The sequence below is a fragment of the Ochotona curzoniae genome, unplaced genomic scaffold (assembly GCF_017591425.1).
Source record: "Ochotona curzoniae isolate NIBS_2020 unplaced genomic scaffold, NIBS_Ocur_1.0 contig_2404, whole genome shotgun sequence".
NCBI lineage: Eukaryota > Metazoa > Chordata > Mammalia > Lagomorpha > Ochotonidae > Ochotona > Ochotona curzoniae.
Genome location: NW_024465451.1, coordinates 6,127,361 through 6,150,893, shown reverse-complemented (window position 1 = coordinate 6,150,893; position 23,533 = coordinate 6,127,361). Strand labels below are relative to the sequence as shown.

The window sequence follows — 23,533 nt, the reverse complement described above, 5'->3', positions numbered from 1 at the left end:
CACATTAGCATACCTGGGATGGGGTGGGCTGAGCTAAACTACAATACCCATAGGTATATATGAGAACCTGCCTGGGATGAGGCACTGACTGGACTAGTTTGCTGCACACCTGGCATCCAAAGGAACCAGGGCTGGGGGTGAGTCTGGTAGGGATTACTGAGGATTATCCCAGATAGGCTGCAGTTCCCTCTGGTGTATGCAAGGGGCCAGGTGTGTGGAACACTGGGCTGGACTGTCCTGCAACACCTGTTGATTTGCATGGAATATGGTGCTAGGGATGGAACTGACCAGGCAATTACAATAAAAAACATGTGGGCAGGCTTATATGGATGACGGACTAAACCAAACCCTGTATTGGCTGGCATTTGTTAAGAGCCAGGTCTGGGGTCAGACCAGGTGAGGTTTCTTGGAGGACTCCCAAAATGGGCCACTGTACTCAAAATTCTAGTCACAGGGAGAATCCTAGAATTTGTGGTCTGACCTTGGAATGCATGTTTCAAGGACTGGGCCTCCTCGATTGCTGATGCCAGTGCAGTGGATGGCATGCCCAGGTGTATGAGTAGAGCACTAGGGTTGACTCTGTCAGCCAATGGACCCATCTTCCTCTGTATAGTGACCCTCCCTACCCTATTCGATGGTCCTCATGGGGCTGCCTTACAGTCAACTATATAAACAACATAAAAAATAAATAAAACTAAAGTAAAACTAACTAAAACTCTTAGATGGACACAGAGGGAAGCTTCACAGCATGGGATTTGATGATAGTTCTTGAATATGACAACAAAAGCCTAAGCAATAACAAAGCAAATAAATAAATTGGGATTCATGAAAACTATCACATTTGTGTATCCAAGGACATTATCAACAGAATAAAAAAGTAATCCCCCAAATGTGAGAAAACATTTGTAAGATATATTAATGATGAGATTAATAATCAGAATATCAAGGGTTCTTACAATTTGCCAAACACCAGCCCTAGAAAATATAAATCTCATATTTTTTTGGGGGGGGTGGTGGCACATACAATATGTTCTTACAGAATTTCCTCTTTCCTCTCCTTTTTCTTTCTAGATTTATTTACTTGAAAGGCAGAATGAAAGAGAAAGAAAGATAATCTTTCACCCACTGATTTACTTCTCAGATGGTTATAATGGCTGGGACTGCGCCTGAAACCAAGGAGCTTATAACTCCATCCTGGTTTTCCACATGGATAGCAAGGTCCAAAGCAAGAGGGCCATTTAGTACATGTGCCGCCGAAGCGAGCACAGCAAGTGGGCCGTTTTCCACTGCCTTACTATGCGCATTAGCAGGGAGCTGGATGAGAAGCACAGCAGTGAGGACTTGCAATGGCAGTCTAACACAGGCTGCCCAGAACCTGCTGTTGTCCTTAAACCACCTACTTTTCTCTTGTTACTTCTTACATAATATCTAGAATCAAATGATTTTACACTGCACAGTGGTTAGAAAATAATGCTTTCTTCATGTTCTTCTATGATTCAGTGATTTAAGTTTCACAAAAATTAATTTACAATAATAACCAACATATACTGAGTACTAGCCCTTAACATATGTATAGGTAAGATTTAATCCTTATAACTATTGAATATTCAGGTTAAGTTATTATTAATATTGCAGTTTTACAGATGAACAAACAGGTTTACCAAGCAATTTAGTCAAATCACTCAGGTAATACAACTGGGAATACCAAAATCCTGCATAATGCAGCATGATAACAGAACCTATGTTTTTAAATGTTACATTAGATTCCCACACTCAAATTATCTCAGCTGTTTTTACTGAATAATTATTCCCGTAAGTACCATTTTTAGCTGCTGAAATTCTTTTCACAGGGTAAACTTCTTGAATCATTTAGTACTGGTTTGTCTTAAAGTAATTACTATAACAAAATATATGTTTTAATACTTAGAAGTTTTAGAATACGTTTTAGTATATTACTAAAAGGAATATCAAGTGTTTGAGGAAAAATGCAGCCTTAAGGCATCCTTACCATACACTGGTGTCTTTCCTGGCAGGATGACGATGATGAGCTGCAGCCCTGAGTAGGTGTTCTTGAGATGCCGGAACATGGGCTCCACACTGTCTGCACCCTGTGCATACTTGCAGAAGCAGGGCTGGCCCTGGATAGGCATCCCTGCATCCTTGGAAATCTTCCGCAGCTGGTCTGTGAAGCCCCTAGCAGAAACCACTAGATATGAAACTTCTGTCTAGTCATCAAATGCACATAAACCACTAGTGGAAAGTTTGGGAAAGGAACGGTGGACAAAACAAAGATCTGTGTGCTTCACAGAGGAAGGGTCTTCACAAATGTTCATACAAAGTGTATTTTATGAAAAAAACTGCATGGATTTCACATTTTTTTTTTGGGTACCAGAATAAATATTTAGTCCCATTTTCCACAAACTTTTTCAAGTACTTTTCTATTTAGAGAAAACCAGTGGCCTAGAGAGAAATCTTGGAGATTCTCTAGGAACCAGTTAGAACAGAGCCATAAGATTTTAAGGGAGGAGGAGGAGTAGAATTTTGGGGCCCGAGATACTGTCAGATAAATTAAAGATTCCAGATTAAAAAAATTTTAACAGAAGTTTGTTTAGTACCTAAGAATTCAAGATAGGAATCTGAGGAAAGTGAAAAAGTGGTGATGGTGAAGGTCAAACTTTGGAAAATAAGTAAATAGAAAAAGAAGTCTAACCACTTTTTCAAGAGCCTCAGTTGAGAAATCAGGATCTATCCTCACCTGGCTTCAGGGACTACAATCCCTATTTTACATAGGTGAAACCTGAAGAAGGAATTAAATTATTTATAGCACTAAAGTCAGGAAGTGGCAAAGCTGAGAATTAAATATAACCTATTTGTCACCAAAAGATAATGCTGCTGCAACACAAAAGTTAGTCTTTCAGGATGTCTAGAAGAATAAATTAATGATTCTTCATATAACTAATGGATTCAAAAATCTTTATCAAAGTATCAAAAAAAAAATGCTTTGAAAGGTTCAGTGATGAACGATCCCACACACTGAGACATGTTAGAACACTAGATGAGTCATTTAAAATCCAAACACAAAAAAAAGCACTAAACCTAAGTCATGACATGCCTTACTTCAGTATTTCTTCTCTGCACTGCCTCTGTGTGGCGAAACAAGCAATGGCCCACATTTTGATTTCAACTCCTGTGTGGAACTGCTTTCCTCGCATGTCCCATACTCCATGGCTTGGTGTTGCTACTGTTCTATTCTGCCAAAGAGAGAGAAAGAGAAAAAACATGGTAGATAAAAATAAAAGCCACTTATTTCAGTGAGCTAAAAATAAGCATGTCAAAGTCACTGAACTGATATGTTTCTGATATTGGACATAGAATGGGCTTTCAGGCTGATGTTATATAAAAAACTAAAGCTTTCACTACAGTCTAGCAAAGACTCTCATCTTAAAACAAAAACGTGTGCTGTTGAAAAAGTAAAACATACCTTTATAAATTTCAAACTGAGCTAGGATGCCCTTATCTCCATACTTACAAGCTGTATGTACGTGATTAACATGTGAAGAGGTTTTACCCGTCCTCCATACTGGAGCATAGGCGCTGGGAGTACGCGGCCAGTGACATGTGCCATCTCATCCCGAACTTTAAATTGAAACTCCTGAACAAACGGGTCTGTCTCATAGTTTGCACTTCTTACCTATCAAGAGTAAAAGTTTGCAGTTAACTCTCAAAACCCCCCTGATCTTTAACCATGACAATCATCTTTGCTTTTGTCCCTGTGTCAACTGTATGTTTTACAATGGGTTTAATCAACAGTCACTAACTACAGAACACAATTTCTTAACCTGAGGATCATGGATCATGAAGACATTAACAGGAAGACTGTAAATTCTTGTTAATTTTTATAATATTTAAGGAATATATTAGGTTGAAGACTAAGAAATTTCAACAACTTATGACTCCTAACTTACATAACTGAGCCTAATACATTTGGGAGGGAGATAAAAGTACCTCACTTAAAAAATTTGGTCTAAAGCTTTGTTTTTCAAAAGAGGGAAGGAGAGACAGAGAGAAAGATCTGCCACTAGTTCACTCCCCAAGTGGCTGCAATGGCCACAGCTGAGTTGATCTGAAGCCAGGAGCCAGGAGCCAGGAGCCAGTAGTTTCTTCTGGGTCTCCAGGCGGGTGCAGGGTCCCAAGGCTCTGGGCCATCCTTGACTGCTTTCCCAGGCCATAAGCAGGGAGCTGGTTGGGAAGCGGGGTCACTGGGATTAGAATCAGCGATCATATGGGATCCCAGTGCATTCAAGGTGAGGACTTTAGCTGCTATGCCACGGCACCGGGCCCTAAAGCTTCTTTTCTAATGACTTGATTTACAATTTACATAAAATTTAGTATTTTCAGATAAAAAGTAACATACTATGAAGCATGCTTAATGGGGTATACTTCAGATAAGAAAAGCAACATGAGGGGCTGGTGCCATGGGGTTGTATTTTAAGCCTCTGAGGCACCAGGATTTCACATGGGTATAGGTGTGAGTATGGTTGCTCCACTTCCAATCCAGTTCCCTGCTGACAGCCTGGAAAAGCAGTAGAGGAGGGCCCAGTCCTTGGACCCCTGTATCCTCATGGGATATCCAGAAGAAGCTCCTGGCTACTGGTTTTGGTCTGGACCAGTTCTGGCCATTGTGGCTATGTGGGGGTGAATCAGCAGATGAATTATTTCTCTCCCTGTCCTTCTCTCTCTATAAATTTTTGAAAAAATATTTATTTATCTTTTAAATTGGAAAGTCAGATATACAGAGAGGAGGAGAGATAGAGGAAGATTCTCCGTCTGCTGATTCACTCCCCAAGTGGCTGCAACGGCTGGGATTGAGGGGATCTGAAGTGTTAGGAGACAGGAGCTTCTTCGGGGACTCCTATGTGGGTGGAGGGTCCCAAGGCCTGGGACATCTTCGATCACTTTCCTGAGCCACAAGCAGAGAGCTGGATGGGAAAGCAGAGCCACCAGACACGAACCAGCACCCATACGGGATCCAGGTGCACGCCCAGTGAGGACTTTAGCCACTAGGCTACAATGCCGAGCCCTATAACTCTGTTTTTTAAAGATTTATTTTTTAAAATAATTAACCTTTAAAAATAATTTAAAAACAACAAGAATTATATGAGTCATGGGCTGCAATTTAACACAATGTATCAGTAAGTCCAGTTAAAGATGAAGAATTTATTGGATCTTATTATAACTCATGTTACATTAACTGATTTTTTTTTTTTAAAAAACATACCAAATTGTTCTCAGAATGAAGGTTAAAGAGGGTTATCAAAAAAAGTCGATGTTCAAGTCTGTGAGTCAAAGTCCATTAAAAAAAGCTACATATCCAGGGGCAGGATCCATGACATCAGTGCCTCATATGGCTGCCGGCTCCTCTCTGGGCTGTTCCACTTCTCATCCAGCTCTCTTCTAAAGGCCAAGGAAAGCAGCGGAGGCCCCTGCATCCACATGGGAAATCTGAAAGAATCTTCTGACTTGTGGCTTTGGACAAGCCCACCTCTGGCCATTGCAGCCATTTGGAGAGTGAAATCAACTGATGAAAGGTCTCTCTCTCTGTCCTTCCTTCTCTAACTCTACCTTTTAAATACAAATAAATTAAATTTTAATAAAAGTGAATTAATAAAAGTAAACAGAATCCTCTCACAATAAGCAAGAATTTCCAATTTTCTAAACTAATGCATATGTTTCTTAAGGCTTAAGTACCATTCATTTCTGGTATGTATCTCCAGGGTAAGGTTAAAAAAACCAACCGTTTACCAAGACTTGCTGTGTGACATGCTTAGTGCAAAGCACTTAGCAATTAATTTTCACAATTATCTTATACCTAGGAAATTACTTTTTAAAAATCTTGTTTTCATTTGAAAGAGAGAGAGAGAGAGACAGTATAAATGTACCTCAGACAGATCTTTCATTGCTGATTCACTCCCTAAATACTTGCAACAGTCAGGGCTAGGCTAAACTGAAGTCAGGAGCCAGGAAGTTCATTTGGTTTCCTATGTGGGTGGCAGAAACTTGGGCCATCACTGCTGCCTTTTAGGAAAATCGGCAGGATGTTGAATCAGAAGCCTGGAGTAGCTGGGACTCCAACCAGCCACTCTGATGTAAAATGCAGGCCTCCCAAGTGGCAGTTTAACTCGTAGCACCAAAAAACACACCCCAATCTATCCTTTATAGAGATTAAAACTAAAGATATCTTTCATTTCTTTATTTAGACTGTACAACTACCAGTCTGATGCTGGGAACCAAGCAACCTTAGACTGTGTTAGGACTTGCAGTGTTGCTGGTCATAACACCTCGGCTTTTCTTCTTTCCTCCTTTAAGTGGAGGTGCCAACTCAGTTAACTGAAACATGAGTTCAAACAGAATCTCTTCCCTGGATCTAATGAAAGAGTTTATAGTTATATTAGGAGGATCTTGCCCTTTTCTATGGGTTATTTCCAGATTATTTTTATGATTCTATAATCAATGAGATGGTAATACAGTATGGACTGATTAAAGTTTTATTTATTTGAAATGCAGTTACAGGGAGGGAGGGAGGCAGAGAGAGAGAGAGAGAGAGAGAGAAATAAAGAGAGAGGATGAATGAGGAACTGCAGTCAGGGATTTAATCCAGGTGCTCTGATAGGGGGCCCTGGCAGGACTGAACCACTAGTTAAATGCCATCCCTCTACACGTAACATGTTTTAAATTCTCATTTCTACAGTTGAATACTAACCAATCGGCTAATTTCCTCTTGTCTATCTGGTGCAGATCTTGCTGTTGCCTTAATCATAGTGGAAGTCTGATTGTCTGTTAGCTTTTTGATACATCGTTGCCCTGCCACAATATTACAGACCTACAAGAGGAAAAAGAGTATTACACTAAATATAAAAATCTATTTTTGAGCTCTTGTTCAATACCAATTATATGTGAAATAAAAACTTTAAATTTACTTCATTAAACTGCTTTTCAATATCATGTTAGGTAAGAGAGGTCAACATAATTCTAGATAAGATGATTATAAAGAGGAAAAACGGTACACAGGATAAAAATAGTACACAGGATAAATGCTAACAGTGATTACATTACAGTATGAATGAACTTTTTCCATATCTATTCACTGTAGAAAAATTTAAATAAATTTTCAGAATAGTTTATATTCTGAAATAAATGTGAGAATATGAGGTAGGTTACAGGCCACGAAAAACCCTAAAAGGAGAGTGAAGGAGAAGATCTTAACAAGCAGCATAAAGGCATTACTTCTAGGGGCAGGTAGGTATGCTTCTGCTCCTGCCCCACTTGCAGACAGGGGAGGTGTGGGTATTTCAGCTGCAGAGTATATTTCTCTCTGAAGTACTGCGCTACTGTTCTTTCCACAGTTTGGCCATTTTCTAACTGTAAAGGAAAGCTGAAAAAACAAAGTGAGCATTAACTCTTACCCACTCATGAGCCAGCAAAAATCCCAACCCACTTACAGCAAGGTGCTTCCCATTGTCCCTGCTCTGACAAATACCAGCTTTTCTTACGTTTGGTGACTGGCAGGCCTTCTTGTTACATTACAAACACGGTATTTCCGTCTCATTGTTCCACAATGAGTCACTTCAACCTTCAGACCTGTACCCAATAAATAAGCAGGAGTTACAAATTGTCACATGTAAAATATTTATATTAATAAAGCCTGTTCTCATTGCTATAAAATTCAATTCTGATAGAGAAAATCTGTGATATAGGCCATGTGAAATGAACAAAGGGTTTTATTTATAATATTGCAAATAGCAGCTGCAATCATAATTAGACTTCACACTTTTCCTCTACTCTATCAAGCTCCATTAAATAAAAATAGAATCATAACATTTTCAAAGCTCATATATCAAGAAACAAAATTATTCATTAGTTTAAAAAAATTGCTTATAACAAAATAAAGTCAGGTATTTATCCCAGGAAAAGGAAATAAAAGAGGAATTGCAACAATACTCAAGGCATTTTATAACCTTCAGAGTATGTGATATTTTAATAGCCTAGGCATCACATAGTGAATGAAGTTCCTAAAGTTCAAGGAGAAATCCCTTCAAAGTTTTACAATGCAGGAAGAAAGAAATGACAGCACCTCCTTTATTCTTTTTAAAGTATAATATAATGATATAATTCTTTTACAATATTGATTACAGGAAATCAAATATAACCAAAATAATTCTTAAGGCAGGTGATCCCTTTCTTCTTACAGTCACTAACCCTTTTGAGAATCCGATGAAAGCAATAAACTCTCAGAGACGTAAACTATGTGCAGAGACACAGCTTAGAGATGATTTTAGGTGTTCCTAAGGAGTCCTGTGGTCCATCTACAGACTAGCCACTTGAGGATCCGAGCTTTGCTCTACAGAGAAAGTGAAGAAATGGGCTTTCAACTATCTGCTGACATTCTTGTGAATGAATTTGCTTAAGAAGTGCTATAAAACACAATTAGTTTTGAGATGATGGAATGTTCCACATCCGTGCTAACAGGCAATTACTAGTAACATGTGTTAATGAGCACATGAAATGTGGCTTAAACATCTGAGAAACTGAAATTTCTAATAAAAGTTGAAATAATTACATAAGACCAATGGCTACCACACTTGTGTACACAAGTACAATTTTGAAGCCACGAACTTTTAACAAAAGTGAATGACAATTTTGTTGAAGTATAATACCGTGACAGCTCTTTTATTATGCTATTTAAAAATTAAACAGAGACAAGTTAGCAATCAGGCATATAAAGACTACTGGTCATAAAGAAGCACCTCCATTTTTGAAGTTTGATCTAGATTCCAAAGAATGAGAATTGAAAAACGGATAAATGGAGGACACGTTAAGTTCTCTGATAATATTTATACTTATTAGGGTTTGTATTAGTTCTTTTTAAAAAAAAGATTTATTTATTTATTATTTTTGGAAAGGTGGATATACAGAGGAGGAGGAGCAGAGAGGAAGATCTTCCGTCCCATGGTTCACTCTCCAAGTGACTGCAACGGCTGGAGCTGAGCCAATCTGAAGCCAGAAGCCAGGAGCTCTTCCGGGTCTCCCATGCAGGTGCAGGGTCCCAAGGCTTTGGGCTGTCCTCAACTGTTTTCCCAGGCCACAAGCAGGGAGCTGGATGGGAAGCGGGGCCACCGGGATTAAACCCGGTGTCCATATGGAATCCTGGCATGTGCAAAGTGAGGTCTTTAATCACTATGCTATCGCACCTGGCCCAAGTTCTTTTTTATATTTATGATTCCTACTGTGCAGTGTTTTGAATGGAGAAATTTTGGCCCTTAGGGGACATTTGGTGATATTTGAAGACATTTTAAATTATCACAAGTGGGGGAAGGGGTGATGTTACTGGTATCTAGTGCATAGCCTACAATGCAAGAACAGTACTACCCTCTACACCAACAAAGAACTATCCAGTCCACTATATCAATAGTGCCAAGTTTGAGAAATCCTGCTAGTGAATATACCAGTTTATCTAACTACTAACTAGTAAGTAGTATTTTCTTCTATTTGCCCAAGCTAGCCATTAAATGGACATACTGTGCTTCTACTATAGGATATAGAGTTTTCTTGAGATATACTCTTAATTTAATCAGTAAGAAGTAGTTTTTTTTTATTGTAACAATCTTTATAAAATTAATATTTAATATCAATTAAATAATTATGGCTTTATTCTGCAAAGGATAATAGAAAATCCGTGGGAAGGCTTTAAAAAACAAAAATATTAATAATATGCGCAGTAACCTAACAGCTAAAGTCATCGCCTTATGCACACCGGGATTCCATATGGGTGCCAGTTCTAATCCCAGCAGCCCCATCTCTCATCCAGCTCCCTGCCTGTGGCCTGGGAAAGCAGCTGAAGACAGCCCAAAGCTTTAGAACCCTGTACCTGTGTGGGAGACCTGGAAGAGGCTCTGGGCTCCTGGCTTTGGATCAGTGCAGTACCAGCCATTGCAGCCGCTTGGGGAGTGAATCATTGGATGGAAAATCTTCCTCTCTCTCTTCCTTTCTGTATATTTGACTTTGCGATATAAATAAAATAACCCTTAAAAAAATAAAATAAGCAACATAATAATGTTATGTTTAGGGGAAAAAATGAAATAGAAAAATTAAAAATATTTTTTGCTATTTGTACTACCTACTAAATATGCTTTTATAAAAAATAAATTGGCACTTTTTTATACTGTAGTACTTTAACCCTTTCTGTTTCTGTTGTTAATTACTATGAATTACTGAGCAAAAACAAAAACAAAAAATCATAAAGTTATTAGCAAATGATTAGGGAGAAGTTCAACTGGGATTTGGAGATTTTTTAAAAACCTATTCATTACATACAAACTTTCTATGTAAATTTCTCATGCCAGCTAAAATTTAAACCCAGGTATACAGGACAGAATTCAAAATTCTGATGCTCTTGAGTTGCTGAGCTGGGAATACATGATATATATTCAAGAGCCCTCTTTGAAAAAAGGCCCTGTGGACTCTGAATGGAGAAGAAAATTATCTACTGGGCCCGGTGCGGTGGCGCAAGTGGTTAAAGGTCCTCGCCTTGCACGCCCGGGATCCCATATGGGCGCCGGTTCTAATCCCGGCAGCCCCACTTCCCTCCCAGCTCCCTGCCTGTGGCCTGGGAAAGCAGTCGAGGACAGCCCAAAGCTTTGGGAACCTGCACCCGCGTGGGAGACCCAGAAGAGGCTCCTGGCTTCGGATCGGCATAGTATCGACCTGTTGCGCTCACTTGGGGAGTGAACCATGGGACGGAAGATCTTCCTCTCTGTCTCTCCTCTCTGTATATCCGCCTTTCCAATACAAAAATAATAAAAATAAATCTTTAAAAAAAAAAAGAAAATTACCTACTAAAAAGATACAATTCAGATATTTTCACACCAAATTTAGTATTATAGGAGTTTAAGAATTAGAATAAAATCCAGGGACTAGGAAAAAGCTGGGACTTTAAAACTCTGCCCAAGTCCCTCCCAAAACCTTCCATCCAACCAAAAAAAATTTGGTTTTAATAAATATTTAACCTAAAAACTTGGCTTTACCTTCACTATAACATCAACTTTAACATGCTTTCTAGTGATTTTTCAGTCATTTCTTTGGGCCTCTGAGCAGCTGAAGTTAAGCTCGAGTCCATGCTCTTCGGGAGGCAGCTGAACCCTGGTTCGGTACATCTCGTGCTCTCGGTGATAGAGTGGTGATATGAGTTGATCGCATAGTTACCGCGAAATAACTAGGTGACTTCATGAAAGCAGAGGTGGTAACTAAGCAGCAACTCTACTGGGTACGGCGGCATTTAGATAATCACACCCTAACGGGAGATAATGTGCTACCCTCCTGACGTCAACTGTGCAGTTAACACAGATTATGAACAGACAATGATTGTGACTGCAAACAGTTACATTTAATAGCGTCTTATTTGGGCAATTAAATAATCTGAGATAAATGGATGCTTATTTGTAAGAAGGAAAAATTTTCCTTCTAAGGTTTTATTACAATGACTCTCTCTTGGTTATTGAATGACAAAAAAATGAACTGATTACTGAACCATTCTGCTACTCTAATTTGGAGAACTGAGGATGTTCAGGGAACAAGCTTGAATGCTTCATTCACACCACAAGCTGGACATTTTCTGCAATAAATAGGTCATTTTTTAAAATAAAACAGCATAATTATTTCTAGATATTTAAGAACTAATACTTAAAGAGGATTTTAGACTACTCATCCTGATTAGAGAACATCTAATTTCCCTTCATGTCTAAATCATCACTATGGGTTCTAAAGTCATCAATAAGGCAAGAACTGCACATTATCAAAAATTATTTTAAAATCCTGTCAAAATTGCAGATAAAGTACAACTTATATCGGTTTGAATATAAAGCCATATATATGTATCTAAATGTATAATATAAAGAGTATATAAAATGTAAGTTTTAGAATACGATTAAAATTTTTTCATTTTGGGAAATCAAACTTACATGAGTTAAATGTACATGTGATATAGCACCACTGATCAATTTTAGCTATTAAATTTAGAGTATCAATGATCAACTCTATAATACACATAATTTAAATACACATTAAGCATGCTACCCTATTTTCATAAATTTTAAAAGGAATAAAATTAATCCAGCATTTCAGAAAAACAAGGAAGTCACTTTGCCAGAATATGTTCAAAGAACAATTCTAGTTCTGAACTAACGATATTTTTATAAGTTTCCTTTTTTAATAGTATCATAGGCACATTTTCAATGCATAACAAAAAATTAGCTAGTGACATTAATTCCATTATTTGGTATATCTTTCATTCAAACACTATCCAATATGTGATCAAAATGAATTTTTTTGATAGCAATGAATTTGTTACAATTAAATTTCTACAAGTAATGTTACAACATAAATTACAAAAACTTTTCAAAGAAAGGATATAATATGCATGTAATTTATGGGTAAGTTGTTCTAAATGCTAATTAATTCACCTTTTATCTCTTTGGTGAATTTTACCCGATGAGAATCAGTCAGAGGTCTTGGTTGCTCATCAATATTATGAATGTCAAGAACTTCACACATGAACTGAATCACAGGTTGTGCTTTGTAGAAGGCAGTGGCAGAAACTAAGAAGAAAAACACAAATAATACAAATTAGTGTCTCCCTAAAAGATTCAAAAGCTTCATTTTAGGTTTCATGACACTTAAGTAACTAGAGTTAAAATGAATCCTTATGTACATTTATACACACACATCTATGTACACAGGTACATAAAATTAGATGCAAGCATATTAATTATTAACATATCAATTACAGACATATATATCCTAACTGAAAAACAAAGTTTCAATTTGATCTCTAAAGTGTTAAAAAGGTCACATATTACAATTGTTACAGTTTTCTTTCATAAGGAGTAACTGAATCATCCCAGATGAAAAGGTTAGGCTAAATAAGGCTTCTATGCAACTTCACACTGTTCTATTCCAATGAGTTCTTCTTGCCTTGTAATTGAGAAAACAATGGCACTGGATGTTGGTGTTAATACAAGTTACAGGTGGTAACACTAGGGAATATGTTCTCAAAACTAAAGCAACAGTTGGTGGTTTTCTGTCAATCATTATTTCTTAAACCTGGATTTTGACAGTTTAAGAAATTTTCACTAAGGGTTAGTAGATCATCATCACTCATTCCTTAAACAAATACTGATAACTTCTCCAGGTTAAAAAAGTCCTTGGGAAGGCTGGGGCGGGTGGCCTAGCTTTATCTAGCTGATAAAGTCCTCACCTTGAGTGTGTTGAGATTCCATATGGGCGCCAGTTGTAATCCCAGCTGTCCCACTTCCCAGCCAGCTCCCTGCTTGTAGCCTGGGAAAGCAGTCAAGGACGGCCTAAAGCCTTGGGATCCTGCACCCACGTGGGAGACCTGGAGGAAGTTCCTAGCTCCTGGATTTGGATCGGCTCGGCACCAGCCGTTGCGCTCACCTGGGGAGTGAATCATCAGGTGGAGGATCTTTTCTCTGTCTTTCCTCCTGTCTGTATATCTGACTTTGCAATAAAAATAAATCTTAAAAAAAAAAAAAACTTGGGGAATAGAACAAAAAGTCTAAAATAGACAATAAGTTATGTGTTATCATAGGTTAAACCAGCCAAAACCATCTCTCCAAAGCCTACCACGAAAAAAGCTATCTCTATACTAGTCCTATTACAAATCTTCCTAATTATAACATTCTCAGCCACTGAACTGATTTTATTCTATATTCTATTTGAAAACACCCTTATTCCTTATTATCATTACTTGTTGGGGTAACCAAATGGGACGACTAAGTGCAGTAACCTATTTTTTATTTTATACCTTAGTGGGATCCCTCCCCCACCTAGTAGCTCTACTTTATATTCATAACACCACAGGAACACTAAATTTTCTAATTATTCCAATATTAGTCCACCCCCTGACCAACTCATGATCTAACTCCCTCCTATGGCTAGCCTGCATGACAGCATTCCTAGTAAAAATACTCCTATATGGACTACACCTGTGACTCCCCAAAGCCCACAGAGAAGCCCCCACTGCAGGCTCCATAGTCCTAGCAGCAGTCCTACTAAAGCTAACCGTTATCCTAAACCCAGTAACAGAGTACACAGCCTACCACTTTCTCTCCTATCACTATGAGGGATGATCATAACAAGCTCTATCTGCTTACAACAGACAAACTTGAAGTCTCTAATCGCATATTCATCCGTCAGCCATATAGTGCTTGTAATTGTTGCAATCCTAATCCAAACCCCATGAAGCTTTACAGGGGCCATAGCTCTAATAATCACCCATGGTCTAACTTCATCTATATTATTCTGTCTAGCCAACACTAACTATGAACGTATTCACAGCCGAACAATAATTCTAGCCCGAGGACTACAAATCATTCTCCCCCTTACAGCTGCATGATGACTACTAGCAAGCCTGGCAAACTTAGCTCTACCCCCTCTCAATTAACCTAACTGGAGAACTAGTCGTAATTATCTCATCATTCTCTTGATCTAACTTTACAATTATCTTAGCAGGAATGAATATATTAATCATTGTCTTTTATGCTTTTTTTTAATAAAGATTTATTTTTATTATGTTTTTATTGGAAAGGAGGATAAACAGAGAGGAGAGACAGAGAGGAAGATCTTCCGTCCGATGATTCACTCCCCAAGTGAGCGCAACGGCCGATGCTATGCCAATCCGAAGCCAGGAGCCTCTTCCGGGTCTCCCACGCGGGTGCAGGGTCCCAAGGCTTTGGGCCATCCTTGACCGCTTTCCCGGGCCACAGGCAGGGAGCTGGAAGGGAAGTGGGGCTGCCGGGATTAGAACCGGTGCCCATATGGGATCCCGGGCGTGCAAGGGGAGGACTTTAACCACTTTGCGTCACCGCGCCGGGCCCCAATCACTGCCTTTTATACTCTTTACATACGCTCCACCACCCAACGAGGAAAACTTATGTATCACATCAATAACATAACCCCATCCTTTACACGTGAACACTCCCTAATATGATTCCACCTAGTTCCTCTAATTCTTCTATCAATCAACCCTAAAATCATTCTCGGCATTATGTACTGTAGGTATAGTTTAAACAAAACACTAGATTGTGAAATAGCAATAGAGGTTAATAGCTCCTTATGTACTGAGAAAGTATGCAAGAACTGCTACTTCCTGCCACCATATGTAATAACATGTCTTTCTTAGCTTTTAAAGGATGGTAGTCATCTGCTGGCTCTTAGGAGCCAAAAAATTGGTGCAACTCCAAATAAAAGCAATTAATCTACTCTCAACTTTGTCTACTTTAACACTTTTTATTCTCACTTTACCTATCGTAATATTATACCCTCAAAAACATGCCTACTGAGTGCTGAACTGTTTATGTAGTACTCTTCTCCCTTTCTCTGTTTGGTTTAGGATTAAATATCTACCATAAATACTTCCACATCAACAAGGACATTCACTAGAACTTTTTCAGTAGTTAATTTCAGAATTCACTTGAGTGGTGAGGTTACTGTGGTCTAGTGAATAAAGCTACCACCTAAGACACCAACATGCCTTGTAGGTGCCAGTTTAAGTTCCAGCTGTACCATTTCCAATCCAGGTCTCTACTGAAGACCTGGAAAAAAAGTTCCACATAGCCCAAAGGCTTGGGACCCTGTACCATGTAAGACCAGGATGAAGCCACTGCAGCCACTTGGGGGCTAAGTAGCTGACAGATCTCTCTAGCTATCCCTCTCTCTCTAATTCTGACCTTTAAATAGATTAGTCACTAAATATTCACCTTGCATGTGAATCCCATATGGGTACCAGTTCACGTCCTGGCTGCCCCACTTCCCATCCAGCTCCCTGCTTGTGGCCTGGGAAAGCAGTCGAGGACGGCCCAAGGCTTTGGGATCCTGCACCCACGTGGGAGACCCAGAAGAGGCTCCTGACTTCGGATTGGTGCAGCTCCAGCCGTTGTGGTCACTTGGGGAGTGAATCATTGGATGGAAGATCTTCCTCTCTGTCTCTCCTCCTCTCTGTATATCTGACTTTGCAATAAAAATAAATAAATCTTTAAAAAATAATAAAAAAATATTTCTTTCTTTACTGGAAAGACATCTACACAGAGGAGAGACAGACAGATCTTGTGTTTGCTGGTTCACTCTCCAAGTAGTCACAAGAGGCAGAGCTGAGCTGATCAAAAGCCAGGAGTTTCTTCTGGGTCTCTCATGGGGGGTGCAGGACACGAACTGGCACCCTTACAGGATCCTGGTACATGCAAGGCGAGGACCTCAGCCACTAGGCTCCGTGCTGGGCCCACTTACCCCCGTATTCTTTTTTTTTGTAATGTTACAAGTAAATTCTCCTCATTGGAATGTTAACATTCACAACAAACGTTTCACATACTGCTGGGATGTAATCACTAAATAAACAGATTAGAACTATTTGTCCTGTTTAACATTCCTTTTTCCTCTGTTAATCTTTTTGTACTGCCAATCACTTTACTGTTTTACCATCGCTGTTACAAAACTGAAAACTAAATATAATAATGAAAGCTCTTATAAAGGTATGAAATAATTGACTATAGTTTTAAATTAAGAGTGAATTTTAATGTCCAAAGGTCTGTCTCTCTTCTCACTGGCTGAACCTTAACATGCAACAAATTTTTATGTTATTGCTTTGTTGCCTTTCACAATTTAACTAATTATTGTGAACAAGTAGTGTTTAAATTTAATATTTTAGAAATCTACTAATAAATTATATTAGCTTATAAAGGAAATAAGCATACCATCATTTCCATTGATAAAAGCATTTGCTAAAATTCAGTACTGTGGCAAATATTTTTTTTAAGATTTATTTTTAATTTTTATTGGAAAGTCAGATACACAGAGAGGAGGGGAGACAGAGAGGAAGATCTTCTGTTTGTTGATTCACCCCCCAAGTGGCTGCAACAGCTGGAGCTGAGCCAATCTGAAGTCAGGAGCCATTAGCTTCTTCCGAATCTCCCATGTGGGTACAGCTTCCCAAAGCTTTGGGTAGTCCTTGTCTGCTTTCCCAGGCCACAGGCTAGGAGCTGGATGGAAAGTGGGCCTGCCAGGACACAAATCAGCATCCATATGGGATCCTGGTGTGTGCAAGGTGAGGACTTTAGCTGCTAGGTTATCATGATGGGCCCACAAATACTCCTTTTTTTTCCCCCATTTTTAAAATTATTATTATTTTTTTACAATCTTTTCATAGTTAATTATGGTAAAAAGGTTCAAGGGCTACAGGAAAGTAGGTAAGACTATTAACAAATACTCTTAGTGTATCAGGATAGGAAAAAAAGTTTCTTTATTTCATTAAAGTTATTTACCAAAACTCTGTGATAAATTTAACTTAATATCAAGCCCTCACAAGCAAAGCAAACCGAGAAAAATAAAAGGCAAAAAAAGTTGGAAGGGGAGAAACAAAGTTATTTCTATGCACAAAATGATTGTCCGTAGACATTACATCTATGGACAAATTATAGAGTTAGTTAATAGTTCAGTAATGTTGCTAGATTTAAGATCAATATTTGAAAATAAATTTATTCTTATGCACTAGCAATGTAATTTAAAGAAGATACCATTTACAATCCCATTAAAAACACGAGGCACTAGGATGAACTGCAAACACAGGATGTATTGAAGTACAGGAGTAACAAGTATCTGAATCACTGAAAGATATTGCAGAAGATCTAAATTAACAAAGTAACATACCCTATTAATATAAATTACCAAAAATGAATCTGAATATGCTAAACAATTTTGGTCAAAATACCAGCAGGAAGCAAGCAACCTCCACACCCCCTTGGAATTTAAGAAGCTGATATTCTAAGTAAAACTGAAACAACAGTGAAACAAGAATAGTGAATATAATTCATACAAAAAAAAAAACCTCGTTTATTTGAAGTGTAGAATATACAGAGAGGGAGAAGCAGAGGCAGAGGGAACTTGTCCATCCACTGCTTCACTCCCCAAATGGCCACATGACTCTGGATGGGCCAAGGCCAAAGCCAGAGCTTCGTTCAAGTCTCCCACAGCAGTACAGGGACCCATGGACTTGGGCTATATCTGATGGTTTCCCAGGTGCATTAACAGGGAGTCAGATGGGAAGTGGAGTAGCTGGGATTTAAACTCAACCATATGTGACGGCAGCACTGCAGGCCACACTTTATTCACTATTCACAGTCCCAACAAAAAAAATTCTAAAATAAGACCTGGTTTGTCATTCATCAGGATTTTTCTAATCCTATTCAAATTAAGGGATTGTGGGATTAGAAACACAAATGAACAGATTTGAAAGCCTACCTAATAGCATAAACAAAAACAAGTACCAATTCAAATAACTAAATATGAAAAAGAAAATATTACAAAATGTAGAATATGAAACTGGAGGTAAAGAATTCAAGTGAGAAACTACAAATCATAAAAATTCTTAGAAAAAAAATGCCATAGAGAAAACTTTTAAAAAAGAAGCTATGTATTAGAAGGTATGTACAATACATATAATAATTAGTTATCTAGCATATATAAAGAGTCCCCCAAAAATAAGATAAAGCAAAAAAAAAAAAAAAAGGCACCTTGGGATGGCACTGTGGCACAGTGAGTTAAGCTACTGTCTTTGATACCAGCATCCCACTTGAGCACTCATTTGGGTCATAGTTGCTCCATTTCTGATCCAGTGCTGCACTAACATAGTAGACAAAGCAGTGGAAAATGGCCCAAGTGCTTGGGCTGGACCCTGCCACCCATGTGGAAGAAGCGAATGGAGGACCTGGTTCCTGGCTTCATCCTGGCCCAGTCTAGGTCACTGCAGCTATTCGAGAAGTGAATCCTGCTGTTCAAACAAATAATTCTGTTTAAAAAAGCCAACAGATATATGCAGACATTTCATAGAACATCCAAATTTCAAGAATGTAAATTTTCACTAATATTTATAATTAAGGAAATAGATATGAGAGTACCTCAAAACGTGTGTGAATGAGATGGAAATCCAGTCTAATGCTGAAAATACTCCTAGGACATCTGCATCCAATATTGGAATGCCTGTATTTCATACCTGCCTGCCCTGCTAATGCATATTTTAGTTACTAGTGATGATGGCTCAAGTAACTGGGTTGCTGCTATATCCGTGGGAGACCTAGATTAAGTTCTTCATTCCTAATTTGAGCTGACTAGCCTTAGCCACTGCTGGCATTTTGGGTGTGAACCAGGGCATGAAAGTTGTCTTCCAAAAAAAGGAAAAAGTTGTCTTTCTTTGCAAATCTCTCTCTCAAATAAGTAAGCAAAACAGGTTTACTTGTGGGCAAAATAAATGAAATACAAGCATAGTTTTTCCATAATAGACATTTTCCATTTTTTTGAGGACTCCACGTATATACATGGATTCCCAAAAAACCTTTTTGTATCAAAATAAACTTTCCTTAATCCTACTTTTCACAAACTTTTAAAAGCTTGCTTACTATTCCAAAGGCAAATAGACAACGAGAGAGGGAGAGATCCTTCCTCTGCCTAGTGCACTCCTGCAATGTCCGTAATAGCTAGGCTTAGGTCAGGCTGACACCAGCAGTCAGGATCTCCATTCTGTCCTCTCATACTTGTGAACAAGGCCCAAGTACTTGGGCCATCTTGTGCTGCATTTTCAGGTGCATTAGCAGGAAGCAGAGATTTAAACTGGCATTCCAATGCAGGATGCCAGTACTGCAAGTGGCAGCTTAACCTGTTGCACTACAATGTTGGTCTGTCCATGAACTTTTTGAATCACTCTCCTTTAAAAATATTTTGGGGCAAGAATTTAGCCTAGTGATTAAAAGAGCTGTTAAGATGGAATACTAGATAGCTGTTAAAACTGTTAATAGCTGTTAAAATTGGAATACTAGAGTGCCTGGGATTTCATTCCTAACTCTGGCTCTGGGTACGGGCCATCCGTGTAGAATACATGGATTGTATTCCCACCTTTTGGTCCCGGCCCATGTCCAGCTGCTGTGGGCATCTGGGGACTGAAATGTGGACAGGAATGCTTTCTTTGGTTCAAAACAACAACAAAAATTCATTCTTCCATTTTATATCAATCAAGGTTAGCAGAAAATTTCAACTGTTAAAACAGACTGACAGGCCAATGGAAGAATGAATGATCTTAGGTTGTTTAAATATCAACTAATTAGTCTCTCAGGGGAGCAAATCATAATATATAATTTGAAGATGTATATGTTTTTAACCCAGAAATTCCACTATGTTGGACTATATAGTCTAGAAAAATCCCACTTTGCAAGAAGAGACATAAGTAAGAATGTTTATGGCAGCACACGTATGAGAGCAAAAACAATGGATATAGCCTAAAAATGCCATCAATAGAATGGATAAGCTAGAGCACATTCCAAAATTCAAATGAATGGACAGACACTAGAATTTAGAGAAATAAAATGCAGATATTTCTACAGAGGAATCTGGGGAAAGAATGTATTAACTATCTAATATTTAGATAAATATAAATTCAGGAAAGATTTACTGATACAAACTACATTTCCAGAATACCAGTGAGATAGTCATTCAATTCATGAACATTGCATACCTGACTCTATTAAAGCCATTGAAGTTTTATAATATAGCCTAAAACCCATGTGTCTTGTTTTTATTAGATTTATTTACAAATGATTGGTAAAAATATTTTTGTCTCTGTAGTAAATGTATCCTTTAACTTATTAACTTAATTATTGAATGTTTATTATTTTAATCTGGCTTACTGTTTTAATGGGTAGCTGTGTTAGAATAATAAAAAAATCAAGTAGATTTAAATACTTACTGGTTACCACTTCTCTGAGCTTGTATTCATTTATCTGTAAACCTCACAGCTTTGGAGTAGAGATTTGCAAGGTACCTGTGCTGAAACATAGGCCTTTTCCCATTTTCAAAGAATTGGCTACTTGTGTCATTTGCTCAGTGACCTACTGGGGTTTTAACTGTAGGGAGAATCATTTTGCCAAAGCAAATTAATTCCTTGCAGAGGTTGAATGCAAGAATTTTCCATGAGGAAGACATCAGGGTTATTCACTTTGCTTTCCATTGTATGAAAGCTAAAACTTTAACCATTGAAATAGCAGACTATAATAGGTAAGAAAAAATAAAATTTATGTTCTATTTTGTTGAGAGGCTTCTATGTCTGCCAGATACATAACACACAGACTAGTCTGAAAGATGAGTTTGAAGGCATTTTTTCTATTTTCTCAAAGAATTCATGAAAGGCTGGTAATACATTATTTGTAAATGTTAAGATACAATTTTTCAGGTGAAGTCATTTGGGACTGGAGTTGTCACTGGGCAGAGGAATAATGATTAAATTTCTTTGGTACAGGGTTATTGAGACCCCCCCCCCCTTGAGTCAATTTCAATAAAGCTGCACTTGTCAAAGAATCTGTCTCACCTAGAATATCAAATTATATTGTATAAGTTGTTCACAACATTTCCTTATTTGCACATGCTTTAAATTTTTTCTTTTCATTTACTTGAAATACAGAATGACAGAGAGAGATTGTCATCTGCTGATTCACCACCCTAAATTCCCCAGTAGCAAGCATGGCTGGGGCCCAAATCACTTGAAGATGCATTAGGAGGAAGCTGGACTGGAAGTGGTACAGCTTGGGCTCAAATCAGCACTCTGATATGGAATGGGCACATACTAAGTGGTGGCTTAATTTGCTGTGCTACAATGCCTGCCCCTTCCTCATTCTCTTTAATTCTGAAAGATCTTTAGTTCACTCCCGAAGTGGCTACAATGGTCAAAGCCTAGAGCTGAAGCCAGAAGCCTTTCCGAAGCCAGGAGCTAGGAGCTTCTTTCTCATTTCCCATGTGGCTACAGGTCCCAAAGGGGATTTTCACTGTGGCCAGCAACTGAGTCCAGTGGTCTAGTTGGAGAATCCTCCAAGAAAACCTGCCTGGGGTGACCTCAGACTTGACTCTTGTGAGTCCCAGCCAGTGAAGGGTCAGATTTGTTCTGTCACTTGCATCAGCCAATGCACATACTGGTAGATGCCGCTGCTTGGTCAGTTCGGCTCCCAATCTTATGTCTCATGCGAACTGATGGGTACTACAGCTCAGCTTAGCTCAGCTCAGCTCAGCTCAGCTTAGCTCAGCTCAGCTCAGCTCAGTCCAGTCCAGCCCAGCCCAGGCCAGCCCAGCCCAGCCCAGCCCCTTGTCTTTGTGGATACCAGTAGCTGTTGCAGCCTAGTTGGGGTGATCCCTAATAACCTCCACCAGGTCTGTCCCTGACTTTTTGGCATGTGCTCTGGTTTTCATGTACACTCATGGGTACTGCGGCTTAGCTCAGACCAACCAGGCCCCAGACCCAGCCCACATGTGTGCAGACATATACTCTTGCCTTCACCAGTCTGGTGCTACCCTATCCCTGGCTCTCACACTCACTAGTGGGAGCTGCAGCCCAGCAGGGGAGGGCTCACAGTCCCCCTACCCAGGGCCACTCCCAGTCCCAGATCCTGTGCCCACCAGGGAGAACTGTGTTCCAGCCTGGTATGACTTGCATCCAGTCCTGCTACTTGCCAGCAGGTGCTGCGGCCTAGTCCTGCTGGTCTGTACCCAATCCGGCTCTTGTGTGTACCAGTAGGTGCAGCAGCCTTGCCCAGTCTGGTCTCTTCCTAGTCTCAACTCTGGCGAGTATCGGGTGAGTTCTGTGGTCTAACCTGCTTGGCCCATTGCCACCCCCACACTCTGCACAAATCAGCGGGTGCTGAGTTGCACAGAGGTAAGTCCATAAGTCCCCTACAGAATCTGCCCCTAGATCTGATTTCTTGCATTCGCGATCTAATCTCTGCTCCAACACACATGAGAGGATGCCCAGCCAGGCATACCTCCTAGTCCCAGCTTTTGCATGTGCCAATGGGTGGCGGGTAATGCTATTTGGCTCAGCCCAGGTCTCCCACATAAGCAGATGCCTTGGCCTGGCTGAGATGCCCTGCAGTTTTCTTCCTCTAAATCACGTGGTCTCAGCTTTCTCACCCACTACCTCAGAAGTCACTCCTCACCTGTCAAACATGCCCTTAGCTGCTCCCATTGCAATGCATCCCCAGACCCCTTCCCCTGGCTATGTGCAGTTTTTCCCCCAGCCTTCTGGCCTGGTCCTCACGGTGGCATGTTCCAGCTTGGCATTCCCCACATATTTCCAGGGAAAAAAAAGAACAGGCAACTATAATGGCATAGTGGTACAGGTAACACAAATTTGGCATGAACCAGGCCCAGAATGCCTGCCAGCTACTGGCTGTTTTTCTCCCAGAAGTGCAAGGAAGCTTATGCAGTAGCCTACAGCTGGAGTTATTAATTACTCTTTAAGAAACAGTTGGCTTCAGTGCTTTTCTGTAGTAGTTAATTTTGACTGAGTTTTTAGTATTTACCTTCTACTTACTTTGTGCTTAATTTTTCTTTTTCCAGTTAGCTTAAGATGGAAACTCTATAGCCATCAGCTTCCAAG

At 39.3% G+C, this 23,533-nt stretch overlaps 1 protein-coding gene across 1 annotated transcript in view; it reads right to left on the bottom strand.

Annotated features, from left to right (window-relative positions):
- AGO3 (argonaute RISC catalytic component 3) overlaps positions 1–23,533 on the bottom strand; it is a 103,113-nt gene that overhangs the window by 26,787 nt on the left and 52,793 nt on the right. The window contains exons 6-12 of the mRNA XM_040974199.1: positions 12,516–12,650; positions 7,551–7,638; positions 7,285–7,432; positions 6,761–6,880; positions 3,569–3,691; positions 3,118–3,251; positions 2,009–2,193 (exon numbers count right to left, since the gene is read on the bottom strand). Coding sequence (XP_040830133.1) covers positions 2,009–2,193; positions 3,118–3,251; positions 3,569–3,691; positions 6,761–6,880; positions 7,285–7,432; positions 7,551–7,638; positions 12,516–12,650 — 933 coding nt within the window. The remainder of the gene's footprint in view (positions 1–2,008; positions 2,194–3,117; positions 3,252–3,568; positions 3,692–6,760; positions 6,881–7,284; positions 7,433–7,550; positions 7,639–12,515; positions 12,651–23,533) is intronic.